At 52.4% G+C, this 14,695-nt stretch overlaps 5 protein-coding genes across 5 annotated transcripts; 3 read left to right on the top strand and 2 right to left on the bottom strand.

Annotated features, from left to right (window-relative positions):
- Nucleotides 1-702: 702 nt before the first annotated feature.
- On the top strand, nt 703-1,539 carry J4E87_009048 (uncharacterized protein; the record flags this gene model as incomplete). The annotated part of the gene is made up of 3 exons (XM_049380628.1): nt 703-844; nt 897-1,102; nt 1,156-1,539. The coding sequence occupies 3 exons, from the start codon at nt 703-705 to the stop codon at nt 1,537-1,539; spliced, it is 732 nt and encodes a 243-aa protein (XP_049229691.1).
- Nucleotides 1,540-2,055: 516 nt separating this feature from the next.
- Nucleotides 2,056-3,306, top strand: J4E87_009047 (uncharacterized protein; the record flags this gene model as incomplete). The annotated part of the gene is made up of 1 exon (XM_049380627.1): nt 2,056-3,306. The coding sequence occupies one exon, from the start codon at nt 2,056-2,058 to the stop codon at nt 3,304-3,306; it is 1,251 nt and encodes a 416-aa protein (XP_049229690.1).
- A 4,175-nt stretch (nt 3,307-7,481) lies between these two features.
- Nucleotides 7,482-8,438, bottom strand: J4E87_009046 (uncharacterized protein; the record flags this gene model as incomplete). The annotated part of the gene is made up of 3 exons (XM_049380626.1): nt 7,482-7,992; nt 8,042-8,144; nt 8,207-8,438. The coding sequence occupies 3 exons, from the start codon at nt 8,436-8,438 to the stop codon at nt 7,482-7,484; spliced, it is 846 nt and encodes a 281-aa protein (XP_049229689.1).
- A 191-nt stretch (nt 8,439-8,629) lies between these two features.
- J4E87_009045 (uncharacterized protein) lies at nt 8,630-9,313 on the top strand (the record flags this gene model as incomplete). Its single annotated transcript, XM_049380625.1, has 1 exon — nt 8,630-9,313. One exon carries the CDS (start codon nt 8,630-8,632, stop codon nt 9,311-9,313), a length of 684 nt encoding a protein of 227 aa, XP_049229688.1.
- A 3,147-nt stretch (nt 9,314-12,460) lies between these two features.
- J4E87_009044 (uncharacterized protein) lies at nt 12,461-13,849 on the bottom strand (the record flags this gene model as incomplete). The annotated part of the gene is made up of 4 exons (XM_049380624.1): nt 12,461-12,996; nt 13,048-13,368; nt 13,421-13,642; nt 13,846-13,849. The coding sequence occupies 4 exons, from the start codon at nt 13,847-13,849 to the stop codon at nt 12,461-12,463; spliced, it is 1,083 nt and encodes a 360-aa protein (XP_049229687.1).
- Nucleotides 13,850-14,695: the final 846 nt, after the last annotated feature.

The following is a 14,695-nucleotide window of genomic DNA, read 5'->3' as shown; positions in this document are numbered from 1 at the left end:
GAGACTAGCCCCGATGCTGTATCTGGGATGAACGCAACGCATATCCGACGGCGTGGTGGCGTCCTTTGTGTTTCTGGCTTTGCTGTTTATCACAGCTTTTTTTGTTCGGCGGTTTTCCCATATTGTTGCATCACTGCACAATCATCGTCCTTTCGACAGCCCTGTTCATCCGAGCGCGATTTGCAAGGCGTCCGTGGCTGGACTTGGGACGTTTTACGAGCTTCTTTCTGCATGCCCCTTACGATGCCGTTCCTTGGCGCTGCTCGTTTCCAAAAGTATTGGTCGCCCTCCTAGACCTTCCACATCCGGTAAATATAGGATATGCCATATTTTCGATCATCTCCCCTCGCCATCAGTGTGTCTGTTGTTGTGGCCCAGCCAAGCTCTCTCGTTGATGGATCTGTGTTAGGGAACTAAAGGGATGGTATGCACCGGCATGTATTTAGCTGCAACAAGAATCTCGAAAGTATCTACACTCCAATGTTTGACGCACGTTTGCGATGATGCGGTTCATTACTGTGATGTGCATGTGAAGTTCGTTGAGGGTCTGACAGGGGTGGGTCGTTGTCAAGGGTTCAAGCATGCAGACCATGGTTCGAGTTGAGACTAGGAAATATATTCTTTGGTCGTGGTCATCATGCCTTGTTATAACCACAATTCTGGAATTAGGAAACAAAAGTCATCCACACTATGCCTAGCACTATGGTCATCGAGAATATTCAGGGCCATGATGTCTCGGAAGAGATGATCGCTCAAGCGGCTGAGCTCTTTTCCTCTGACTATGGAATCTGGGGTCCTCTTGCTGAAGAGAAAATGGGCACATTTGGCAGATTCTGCAAGCCGGGTTTGTACATTATGTTCTCTCGCCGATGATCACAATGCTAATACCCTTGTAGGACGCCCCGTGAAGATGTCGAAAACCCGCCTTCGTGAGCAGTCTCTTGCTCCGGGAACTGACAGCGTTCTGGTGCGCGCTACGGTCGACAGCAAACTTGTAGGACACGCCTTTGCAACTTTCTGGGACTATGAGGGCCGCAAAATCGGCTGGATCACTCAACTATGTGTCGGTCGGGATTTCAGGCGCAACGGGCTGGCTACAAAGGTTTGTCTTCACAAGAACTTTTGACCTTCGCCAGCATTCACTGAACCTTACAGATCTTATTCCATTTGCGCGAAAACGAGCACGACCGTAGTTTCGGAATTCTCTCTTCTCATCCTGCTACTATCCGTGCCACTCTGCGAGCCTTCGGACATGGGATCGAGAAGGTGGATTTGAGCGGGATCAAGGAGCTTGTACCAGCCATTATGAAGTCATCCCCAGTTCCTTACGTCAAGATGGCTAGACCTACGGGCTCCTTGTTTGATCAGGGTGATCAGACAGGTGCTGTTTGCTGCGCTGACACTGCATTCTGGGTTGATCATGCTGAGCCCCTGGCTGCGCTGAATGTCATCAAGGAAGACGGTATAAAGTGGCCGTTTGGAGACTTGCCTGACGGCTGCGAGTTCTTGGCCTTTGTCAGTAGATCTTCTGTTACATGACGCTGCAGTCTACAACAACACACCATGTCGAAGACATGGCGGCCCCCAGGGTAATGTAGGCTTCTGGGTTGTCGATGCAGTGGTATACTGCTTCGAATGCGCCCGTTGTAGCAGGCTAGGAGGAAGAAAACCGCTAAAAATGTCTGGTCCTTTCCCTTGCATGTGGTGCAGCGATACTAACGTCTAGTCGATCGCCGTTGACGTGCCGCGAACAGGGTTCACGACGCAGGATCCCGGTACGTGCGCCACAATACGTCAGATGTGCTCGGCCTGTGTCCAACTTCGATATCTTGCTTTGGCGGCGATCGCCTACGCTATCACTTTCCTTTTCGTGTCTTGCGATGCATATAGTGTTTCATTCCAATTAGTTGATCTAGGAAATCGACACGTCAATGGGTGTTGCCCCAATTCGTCATTATACAAACCAAGCGGAAGCGTACCATAGACACGACGCGCGTTGTTAGGGGTTTGGCGCATAGCATTCCTGGGCTCAGATAGAGGGGACATCTTCACACAATGGCGTCGAAGCCATCATCACCGGGACCCAATGCGACGCCTGCAACGCCAGCCAAGCAGGCACGATCCAGGAAGGCTGCTACCCCAAGTCAGACTGAACAGGGAAGAGCAGGGTCCGCAGGCGGAGTCGTCTTGCCAAAAGAGCCCGCTACAAAGGCTTCAGCATCATCAGCAAAGAAGGCTGCAGCAACACCAAGCACAGATGACGTTACCGCACCGGCAGCGAAGACACCGAAAAAGAAACCCAGGAAGCTGAACAAGGAGCCCACATCAACATCTACAGATGCAGCAAAGCCTACTACCGCAAGTAAAGCGCCAGCAGATGTACCATCGCCCTCCGAACTCGAAGCGCTTAAGTCTCGTGTCAGAGGCCTAGAAGCCAAAGTAGAAGAGCTTTACAAAGCCGGTGCGATTCCCGACTCACGACCTGGCCGCTCCCCTCGCCGACGAGGAAAAGGGCGAAAAGCCTCGTCTACAGCGCAGGTCCCCACACTTAGTACTACAGCCAATGACAGCGATTCTCGGGTCCAGGAACTCGCCGACGACGAAGAGGAGGAAGCAGATGAAGAACTTGTGCGTCTTGAAGGCGAGTTGGAGGTGGCACGACAGGATCTGGAACACTTCAATCCCCGCAGTCAAGGAGCAAAAAGAGGCGGAACAGAATACGTCGAGGAGATCGACAGGGACGCACCAAGGGCAAGTGCAGGTACAGACAGACAAGTCACCCTATCCGGAAGCTACCGCATCCCCATCCCGGCCAACGTCAACCTCGAAGACGTCAAAACGATCAAATCAGGTGTCTCAGCCGCCCAAAACGTAGCGCGTTCTTTCCTCGAGCAACGACGCGCCGCCGCTGCTGTACGCGCTACCGAGAACAACGCCTCTTCACCACAACAGCAGTCTAGCAGCAGAACTACCAAAGTCCCCGCTTCAAAATCTTCTTCTGCAACCACGCCGAAGCCAAAGAGGAGCATGAGCTCGACTATGGAAGTTGCCGTCGATAACAGCGATGGAAAGCAGAGCTGGAGTGAATGGATTGGCGGATATAGTATGGCGATTACGAGGGCAGTCAGCAAGATTGAACATGAGGCTGCTGTTGAGGCGCAGAGGGGTGGTGGAAGTGCGGCTACTAGTAGGCCTTCGGCAGGTGGGAGGAGGACGAGTGCGCCTACGTCTAAGAAGGCGGCTGGGAAGAGACCTGCTGCTAAGGCCACTTTGAGCGGAGAGCAGGTTCATGGACTGATGAGTTAAAGTATGAGGAGAACATATTGTGCGAAATAGAGGTTTGAAGATTAGGTGCGGGTGTTTTGGGTAGCATTAAAAAGCATAGGTGCAGTCGGAAGTAGTACCGCAAGCATGAAGAGTTCGTTCGATATTAGCACGGTTACGCTGTGATACGGTACCCATTACCCTGATTCTTCATATCTTTAGCACTCCAGTTTACTTATGAGCACCTCCCTCTGCTTCTGCTGCTGCATGTCCTACATGCTCGTTCTCATTCTCATTCGGACCGGGTGCAGCACCCTGAGCACCATCATCCACATGCTCGCGTTGCGCATCCTCGGTGGGAGGAGCTTCTTCCATCGGTACTTGTACTGTTGGATTTTGTGCGACTGCAGGGTGAGCTGGAGGAGGATGTTCTGCTGGCGCAGCAGCTTCTTCCGGAACCGGGTCTAAGAGCACCTCTCTCTGTGCCTCACCACCTGCGGCAGCGGATTTATGGGAAATCGAGGAATGACTGCTGCGGCTCTCCGTGCTACCCTTTGACGAGGAGGATGACCTAGAAGAGTGAGATTTGCCTGACTTCACGCTCTCTGCCTTCTCTTTCGCTGCAGGCTTGCTTGCTTCTGCTGCGACTGCGATTGCGACTGCAACATGTCGCGGAAGTTCAGAACTGCTACTACTATTTCCCGTACTTTTCCTTGATCCATACTCGGTGGCGGCATCCAGCCCGTGGAGGGCCATTCCAAACACTCCGCCCATCCTCCTTTTGGGCTTCTGACTCTTCCAGCTAGCAGTGGTGATCGGTTTACCTTTTCCACCAGCGAGCCAGAAAAGCGTAGACGGAACACGCTGGTGATCTCGTAGAGCGGAAGGTGAGCCGGCGCCGCCTCTAAGGCTGACAGTTGGAGGAAGTGTGACGGGCTGTATGGTATGACTCGCGGCGACGGCGGGAGTATCGATAGAAGGGCCTGTGAGGCGAGCAAAGATCGAGGCGAGACCGAACATTGGTGGACAAGAGAAGATCGAGCGTGGCTGCGGGTATGTAGCGGCAAAACTTGCTGTGCGCGAGGTTGGTAGATTCGCAATGTCTCCGCAGCCAGACGTGGATCTGTCCGTTCGTGGTGTCTCTTGACTTCCATCGCGTCTCGAGATACCTTTCGGAAGGCGAGATGTACCGTGTGCTCTCCTCAAAGCGCGTGCAACTTCGGCGATGTTGGGAGTCCTCGCTGGCGGCAAGTAATTATCGCTACCTGAATCAGTGCTATAACCATGACCAGGCCTGTGGCAAGTAAGTAGCAGTTGCTTCATCGTCAGACCACAGCTACGAGTATGGATGTTTTCGTCTCCTCCACTACCACCTCGCAACCTTGGCATTTCATCGTAAGCAGGACCTTCTTGAAAATCCGGTAGCTGGTCGTTTGTCTTGAAGTCATCTTCAGACTCTCTACGCCTCGTGCGACGGCGACTATCAGCTGACCGTCTCGAGGCCCGCGATTGCCGCCCTGATTGCTCTGGGGAGCGTCTAGGATATACACTACTATGGTACAGTTGTGCATCGATACTGGCTTGCTGCTCAGGGCGTGGTCGTTCAACGACAACATGTCCACCGGTTTCTAGATAGCCCTCAACGACCAGATTGCTACGCGACGGCTGCGACGACTGGCGTTGCTCTGCACTGTTAGTGAAGGCGGCTGAAAATTTCTGGCCATAGAAGACCGTCTCGGAGAAGTCTGTAGTCGGATCCGAAGTTTTCTTGCGACGAGCAGCGCGGGCGAAATCGATTAGCGGACTTGGGGCTCCAGCACGTATGGCATCCAAATGCTGCGATACTTCACTTTCCCGAACGTATGGGTAGTCCTTTGAGTTGCGTAAGTAACGATGATAATGTAATTTGGGGCTGATTGGCCTCACTTCGTTAGGCTCAAGAGCGCTTTGCGATCGCCGGGGAATATCTTCACTCCTGGTAGCACTTCTCTGCTGCAGCGCCGGATTGATAGCACCAGGTCGCGGCACAGGCAGTGCTGCTCTCCGCGGTGGGTTGCCTATCCTTTTCGCCGCGATTTCTGGAGGGACTATACGCGGGCATTCTTCGGAAGAAGGACTGTGCTGTGGACGAGAGCCTCGAACTGCTGGTTCCTCATTGACCTTACGACCCGGCTTCCGTCTGAAGGCTGATTTCATGTGCGAAATTGCGCTTTGGGACTGACATTCATTGCATGGTTCGCTAGAGGGCGACTTCGGCGGCCGCATGCCACAGAAATCGCAGCGTCGACGTTCCACACTGGGGAAAGAATGATATTCACTCGCATCGTATGGACAGGGCTGACCGGAATCAGACAGCGATGGTACCTGCAGTCGAATGACTGGAGGGGGTTGAGGAGCCTGCTGGTCAGCGCCAGCAACGCCTCGCTGCATTATGACTTCTTCTCCGAGTGACGTGCATGATCGTAGATTTGAACTGATATGCGGGCTTGATCTTCGTATGGGAAGGGCTGCCAGGATTGTATTGAAGCCGGAAGAAATGCGTCGCTTGAGGGTCCTTGGCCGCTCGGGTGGGACTATCGGTGAGTCTGGTTCAGAAATGAGCTTCGCTGGGTTTGGCATTTTCAGTAAATTGAGGCTATGGTTATGAGATATCTGGATAGCGAAGCGCAGGTTAAGAGCAAGCGAAGGTGTGATTTGAGAGCTTTCGTTACTTCCAAATGGCTCGAACGTCAGAGATCAGTGAACTGTGAAAGTCTCGATCTGGACCATAAGTTGGGCACCTTATGAATGGTAGAGCATTTGTGAATATTGACAGCAGCCATGACGTGGTGGAGTGAGGAACGTCTGCGAACGGTCTATTGGTGAACACAGTGGCAAACGTGAACAGGAGGACAACGCCGAAATACCAGCAACCGTGGTCTATACAAGATGTCGCACTCTCATATCTGATGAGATCGTGGCCGTGAAATGCTCCAGCTTGGTACGCGAGGGTAGCATTGCTTCCGGCTGCGACCAACGACATGCTGCCTACCCACAGCCGTTGACAACACTCTCGGTCTTAGTACCTTGAGAGGCGTCCCTCTTCAGGCCAGTCGTACATCTCTCGTAGGTGGTTTCGATCAGATGCGCGTTCTTGCCTCCAGCCATCGTCATCGTCGTTGTTGAAGTAGTCACAGTTGTAGTTGCGTGACGGGCCTGGGGAACAACCAGCGCACCTACCACGACGGTCGCCAACTTGATCTGTAAGAACTCCGCATATGCAGAGGACGTGAACTCGATTGCAGATTGTGAGTAGTGTGCCTGGGACGTACAGCGCATCGCTTACCCCGCATTTGAGACAAAATCTTGTGTGGGCCAAAATACCACTGCGACACCATTTGCCTTTTCTCATATCGTCGGCAAAGGCTTTCCAGTGGTGGAAGCGGATGCAGCCTTTGCAAGTATAAAGTTGTTTAGTCTTGGCCCAAGTAGTTCCTTCGGCGGCCAGAAACTCGGCATGCGTCGGTGTGGGTATGATGGATCTGAAATAGCGAGTTGTGAAAGCCAAGTTGGCTTTGTTGCTTAGGTCAAGGAGACTGATTATTTCCAGATGAAGCTCAACGGGTAGGCGAAGGAGGGGCGGAGAAGACATGGTGTGCACACGCTGTACGCGTCGGACGGGCTTTCGAAGTCGCTTCGTCTAAGACCAGCGCGTCAGTTGGTGTTATGTGAAGATCGGCGTCCAGCTTACGATTGATGCCTTCCAAGTGGCTGCGGATCTCTTCCCCGGCGCCCTTTGCTGCCTGTTGCGCGAAGTATACAGGACGCGAAGGATGGAAGCAAGTCGCAGACTCTGCTTTCTGTCGAGAGGACGTGCAATACACTCCTAGGACATGAGGATTGCAAGAGTGAGCAGGCTGTGAGCAAAATACAATATACGCCTCTTGTGTAATGCCAAAGTCACACGGACCTCCAAGCCCGCGCATCCCTAGGTTCCCCAGGCACGACCAATGGTGGAGCCCATTGTCCGCGGCAGTGTTGCCGTGTTCCGCCAGTTGCCTCCCTTGGTATGTTACACGACTTCAGGGTCCGGAAATTGCGATGGGGTGTTCTTTCCCGTTTGTCAGCCACACCGTATACGTAGCACATTATCGCCTCAGCATGGTCCTACTGGAGTTCGGACTAGAGATCTCGATGGCTACAATAGATTCCCGGCGCGCCTCCCGACACCACTGCGACTATTCCTTCTTCAAATCGTTGAGAACCATGTAGCGCGACAGGGAGATCCAGCCCCAACGAAACCAGCGCATCTGGCTTTCGTGTGCCGTGGTCATGGCTTTCTGGGCAGTCCTGTAACCGACCGGTGAGCTGACGAACAGGAGTGGAGTCGGAAAGCCTCCGAGCTCTTTCTTGCGGAGTATTGCGCCAATAATTGTAGCTGGTGCGTCCAACAAGCTAAGATATTTGCGGAATATGGAGGTAGTGGTGAGGGTGTACAGCTTGACAGGGCACTCCCACCCGCTGTGTCGGTGCATGAGCGCCTTCAAGAAGGTATGCGCTCCGTCGTGGAGCGACTTGTGATTGGGATGGCCGGAGACGCCGTGTGCGTCAAAGGTGATTATGGTGTCGACAGTCGCCTGCGGTGCCTCCTTGGAAGAGATCGAGGTCATGTTTGGGGCGAAGGCGGTGGTGAGTAGGTTGGAGATTAGACGAGGGTGCCATGTTACTGTCATGGAATCGGGGAAGTTCCTGGGCCATAGTCAGTATGTTGCAGTCGGACGTGCATGTCGATGCGTACTTGTCTTCCACCACGAGAATGTCCTCCTTGCTTCCGATTCCCAGCTGCAGCCCACTCTTGACCAGCTCTTTCTTGCGGAATTCGCCAAGCCCATCGGCATCGCCTGTTGCACGAATGAGATGAGTGATTGCCTCTGAGAGCACTGGGGATGTGTGAAGGCCATACCGCTACTGAGGCACAATATCTTGACGTGATTTCCGCGTTCCGGACGCGTCAATGCCAGTAAAGTCGGCGCAAAGAACATGGCCTCATCGTCAGGATGCGCGATCAGCAATAGGATGCGTTTGTTTTGTAATGTGGGGAAGGACGCGCCGAGGGTGCTGGTGTACATCCAGAAAACAAAGATGAGGACAGGCACCGATGCCCACACAGTCCAATTCATGGTCAGCAAGCGCATATAAGGCGTAAGTTCGATTTGGTGTTTGCTACTGTATTGCTGCTATGTACCTGCGTCAGGAGAGGTAGCGCGTTCGCATGAAGCCATTGAGGTTCTGGAACGAGCTTTGACCCACGTCATCTTCGAGATCCCTTAGAGCTGCACGCGACGTGTCCCAACCCTACCACCACACTCCCCAGATCCACATCACCATGTCGTCCGGCAACAGGAAAGAGCGACGCGCCAAGGAGTCCAAGATAAGCGCAAATGGCAAGGGAAGCGGCTTCCAGCCCACCAACGAGATCGATGAAGATGGCGTCGAAATGATCCTCAAGCATCCCGACTTCTCCAAGCCAACGGGCAAGACACTTTTCGACTTGGCCGAAGAGAGGCAGCGAGAGCTAGACAAGATAAACGGCAGAACGCGAGTTGTCAAAGTACCAGTAACATCTACACCCGCATCGCCCGACGATGTTCCTCCGATCGGCCCCCTCGGGGACTCCATTCTCTACTCCATCTCCATGGCAGTCCTCCACCTCACCCTCGACGTCCTCGTATACAGCCAATACCGGGAGGACATACTGTGGAACGAGATCTTGTGGCGCGCTTTTACAGCGTGGCCCATATTCATCCTAGCAGTCTACCTCACCCACGTCGACTTTTCATACCGATTTCCCATACTCAGAGACGCTACATTCTTTGGAGGCTCTGTCGTGGCGGGGTGCTATCTCATATACTCGGGCAATAAGCATGGCTACTTCTACGTCATGAAGTCAGCTCCTCCAGTCGGTACGCTTTGGATCTGGAGCGTTGTGGAGATGAGTCTGCCTTTTGCAGTCACGAGCGTGGCCGCTGTACTCGGCTACATCTGGTGGAATGGTTTCGACTTCTTCTAGAGCTATAGCATGCACGTCTGGTATCATATGGCACGAGCCGTACCCGCTACTGCCTACGACTGGGTGTTCAGACATGTATGCAGCTGGCCAACAAAGCGGGATACCCAAAATGCGTCCTGACACCTCATTCCAGGAAAAGACAGAACACCCTAGAGCCTACATTGACGATTATTTGCCTTCTTCGCACGTTTCTATCTTGATGTAGGCTGCAGACCTGTTCAAGGTTTTCCTGCATGAGGTGCTGACGTGAGAGCCTGAATGTTGCTCAGCCGCAAACGATACACATCCCAAACCCCGCTTCTGTATCCGACACTCGAAGCTCGAAACCCAATGCTTCACTCACTACGCCATCGCGAAAAATTATAGAAGTATAGTTCTCGGCGTCGACTTCTTATTGCCTCTCGACTATCATCCGGTCTTGGTCGCAGTGCACAGTCGTCTACTGGCGACTTGTCAAACGCACCGCCAGCTCGTGCCCCGCTATCGTCATTGGGGTTTCTGAACATGTTCACTCCTCGTGTCAGAAGATCTTCTGTACCGATCGCACCTACAATCCCGATCATTCCTACAATCCCAATCCCACCTACAATCTCATTCACACCTGCCAGAAGATCATCTGTACCAATCACACCTACAATCCCAATTACACCTGCCAGAAGATATTCGATACAAATCGCACCCGCAATCCCAATCACACCTACAATCGATTTTCAGCACATTAAGTGTTGGCGTCAAGCTTGTCGTGCAACACACGGCGCTTGCTGCAACAACGACTACTCGGAGATCTTGGCAGAGCACATCAAAGAACTTATACTAGTCGACGTGAACAGTGGCTCACTTGTCATTCTACCCACATTGCCCCCAATCACCTACGTCGCTCTTTCGTATGTGTGGGGCAATGCGCCCATGTTTAAGACTACAACGAACAACATCAATGTTTTGCTGCAGCCAGGAGCTTTGAACGAGCCGTTGAAAAACGTAGTCCTTCCTGACACGATTCGGGATGCCATTCATGTAGTCAAGAATCTAGGCGAGCGGTATCTGTGGGTGGATTGCCTATCCATTGTTCAGGATGCAGGCTCGGAGGAGATGGACATCACGTTGCGGGCTATGGCTCGTATATACGCAAGTGCTAATCTCACCATCGTTGCAGCCGGTGGTGGAGATGCGGGACACGGTTTGAGGGGCATTGGGGGTCCCTCGACGAATCGAATTCCTGGTCCTGGTTCGCCCCCTCGCCCATGGCATTTGTACCCAGAAGGTTTGAAATGGGCGACTAGGGGCTGGACGTTTCAGGAATCACTGTTCTCGCGCCGTCTCCTTATCTTCACAGAAACTGTATCGTGGATGTGTGGACGCTGTGCATGGGCAGAAGGCACTAACGAGTTCACATTCCTAAGAGACATCTACGACCCCGACGGAATCAGGCCTGTGAGAGCATCAGACATGCCATGGCCAGCGGAGCGCCCGCATCTCGGCGTCCCAATGGGACTGATGTCCTTGATCCCTAAAACACCATCTCTTGGTCGATGGGGAATGCTTGTGGAAGATTTCTCTTCACGGGATCTTACTTATGAGAAAGACGCCAAGTCAGCATTCGCGGGTGCTACTGAAATTATGGACGCTACTTTCCCAGATGGTCTACTTCATGGCATGCCGAAGTTCTTCTTTGATATCGCATTGCTTTGGCGACCTAAGGAGTCGTATTGGCGACCCAAGAAGTCCGCAAGTAGGCGCGAAGGCGAACCTAGTTGGTCGTGGACGGGCTGGAAGAACGGGACCATAGACTGCCTGTCTGCTTGGTATCCCTTCTATGCCAGGATCTTTCGCGATACCGGCTTTGAATTCGATTGGGTCTGTATTGCGACCCTGAAACCTGTGGCAGAGTATTGGATAGCGAACGCGGTAGATGGAATCAGTTCACAGTTCAATGGTTTCTACCGATATCAAGCTCTTCGGGAAGACACTGAGGAAATACTTCCCACGGGATGGAGTCGACATCTCCACTCAGGAGGCGACTACTTTACGAATACTGCCTCTCCGCAAAGTACTAGATATCCGTTCCCACTCCCTACCATAGACTCAACCGAGCGAAGGCTACACGTTCCCTATTCTCCTGTTCTTCGCTGCCGAGCTCCGTGCGCAAACCTGACTTTTGGACGTACGATATATGACGACGATACGCACCGTGGGCTACGCAATGACAAGGAGACGATCGGTAATCTTACCATAATGTGCGATACCTTGAAAGATACATCTCAATATGGTAGTGCTTGTGAGCTTGTCGCTATCTCAGAAGCCATAACCTCGGAATCAGTGAACGTAGCAGAGGAGGGATGGCCTATCACGTCTTTCGAGAGGAGCCCGAAGACCATTGACAGACTTATGAGGAATTATGGTCTCTACCCGAAAGTATCTGTTTACAATGTCATGTGGATTCAGTGGGTTGGAGACGTCGCTGAAAGACGAGGATTAGGTGTTGTACTGAAAGATTCTTGGGACGCATTACAACCCGACATCAAAGAGTTCAATCTCGGTTGACCCACCATTATGATTTCGAACACCTACTTTTTCTTTTTGGGCTACCCTCTAATATTATCCTATGCTCGACCAATCCGCCCGGTCTATACTCACTCCTTCCTCAGTCCTCTCACCACAGTGCGAAGAACCAATGAAAATGCCATCAAAAATTATGCCAGAGACCGCCCACAGAGAGCCATCAGACAAGACCAGTCCCGCAATGGTGCCATGCAGCTGATCTAAGCCAGTCTATGCGAATGCGTGTGCTCGCCGACCCTAGCTGGTAAGTATGAAGAACAAAAATGGAAGCGATACGAGCTTATATAGACAATGCGTTCGGAAGATAGACAGGTTTAGTAGCAAGGCAGCAAGACGCATACATCACGTGACTGAGGATGCCTAGCAAGTCGGAGAGGATGGCGAGACGGATTCGATAGCGTACCCGGAGTCGTAGAGGCGTTCAATAGTGTAGGCAGAAGCTGACATGCATGGGAACGTGATCGTAGCAGCCTACTAGGCTTTGCTTCGCACTTCTTCGCACCACTTTATTTGGCTTGGGCATGCTTTGGCTCGTCCTTCTTAACCGAAAATAACATCTACTTGTTGTAGACCTGCACGTATCCCACGCTACTGTCCCTCCGCCAGCCTCAACGCTTCCATCCTACTCGTACTTTGTGGATCCAGATATGGCCGCTCACCCAAGCTGACCACTCTATACCCCTTCCGCGGTCCTTGACCATCGGTATCGTACGTCGCTGTATGGAGTACACTTCTGTTGTCCCAGATGGCCACGTCATTTGGGTTCTGCCATCTATGTCTGATCTGCAGATCATGGTTCTCGGTGATGAGCTGTAAGAACCAGGCTTTGGTACGCTCTGATTCCTCCGAACTCAGCTCATTGATACGCTGGACGTGGTGGCCAACGCTGTAGAGTGACTTCCATCCTGTGACGGGGTTCGTGCGGATGCAGGGGTGGATAGCGGTCAGAGAGTCGCCAGTGTTCTCCGGTGCGCCTCGCGCAGCAGTGTAAACGGGAAAGTTGTTTTCTTTCGCCGCTCGATTGAAGTCTGGTTGGGCGTATGTTGCGGTGAGAGATTCGAAGAACTTCTGATACGGTTTCGAGAGGCGGTCGTAAAGGTCGTACCCTGATGCCCATAGGGTATCTGAGTAATCTTAGTCTAGTCAACGGGGGTATGGTTACTTCTCGCACTCACCTCCACCTGACTTTGGTAGCTGCGTCATTCTCAGGATTGCATAGTCGCTTGGTACCGGCTCGAAAGTGATATCGCTGTGCCAACCATGCTTGCCAGTCTGTGACCGCTCCTTGAAGAGTTGCTTCGCCAAATCCGAGCTAATGACACTGATCTCATTGTCGTTGCCTCCAAGACGATTTCCCGCGTTTCTAACAGGATGAATGTGCAGCTTGGATGTTTTTGGTTTGCCAGAAAGCTCGCCGAGGCGCTGGGCCAGCTCTTTTTGAAGTTCATCATCCAAATCATCCTGCTTGCGGAAATAGACAACACCGCGCTGAGAAACTTTCCGAGATGTTATTGTTGAGTCATTGGAAAAACAGTGAGTGTGGCTTACTTGTAATTGCCAGGTCGCGTATCAGATCGTCAGAGTTTGGCGCGCGCAACCATTCTTTCAGGCTCACATCCACGAACTCACGGCCGATGACTGGTGTAACGTCAAAAGACTCGAATGCATCCAGAACGCCTTTGATCTTTAGAGGCTCGCGAGAATATCCAGGCTGCGCCGTGATGTCGTTGTCCTCAATTGTAGTGGTGGTCAAGGTTTTCGTGGCCATGACTAATGATGCAGATTTGCACTGTCACAGTGTATTCCGCGTTTCGACAGAACGATGCCACACTTATCTCTTACTCTTGTTCGCCACACCAACTGAACCTAGGCGCATTTGCATCGAGAGAATGATGAACATTAACTCCTCGGCTTATGCATTGGCATCGTAGCATCATCGCATGGATAGTATGGTGCAATCATTCTCGGCACACTCATGATGGCGGCGGTAGTCGCTTCCTGCAACCACAATCCTCCATGACGCGCGATAGCGACGAGGTGTTGCGGGGTTGAGGCTACGACATGTGGGGGTGAGATGGCGTGCTGCTCGGCAGCGTTTCATTCACAGCTGGCAATGACATCGATCCGGAAATAACGCGTCGCGGCCTTTCCGCGCATGCAACGGCGGATGTAGTGTTGGTATGGTAGAGAGATGCTTCGTCGTTCTTGCCTTCCTACCTGTAGGGTGGAGTGAGCACACTAGTCCTCGATTAGTTTGGACCGAACGCGACGCGACCGCGACTTCCCAGCCCCTTGCTATTTCGAGCTGCGTCATTCACGATAACATCGCCGGCATGTACAGGAACCTTCAACCGTCTCAATAAAGACATCGCTACCCTTACAAGGTACTCAGATTGCCAAGTGCATATTTCGCATAGGCTATACTGGCAGTGTCTGACGACATCTTCGCTAATTTCGCAACATGCCTCGCTACGATGCACCGGCGATCAAAGACGGATCCATTTCTCAAAAAGCTGATATCGACCCTTGCAGATGACAATCGAGGTACTCCGACTGTGTTCATGCTAGGTCACGGAGCCAAGGGTAGGCTATTCGGAACGAATCTGCCAGCATGCATGTCGTCTCCTTCCGATGAACGACTGTTGTATCGGTGTTCAGAGACCTCAACTGATCTAAGACGATAGTAGAATATACGCTATCGTACGACTGACCTTCCGCCTGCGGTCGATTTGTAGCTGCATTGTCTGCTTCCCACGCCATATTCGGATCCACATGTGGCCGCGGAAGGCAATGCCTCGACTCAGATCGCAGGGTAATGGCGGC

Source organism: Alternaria ethzedia, assembly GCF_023757985.1.
Source record: "Alternaria ethzedia strain BMP 0044 chromosome Unknown scaffold_31, whole genome shotgun sequence".
Classification (NCBI taxonomy): Eukaryota; Fungi; Ascomycota; class Dothideomycetes; order Pleosporales; family Pleosporaceae; genus Alternaria; species Alternaria ethzedia.
Note: the sequence above shows the minus strand (reverse complement) of the source record. Positions and strands in the feature narration are given on the sequence as shown.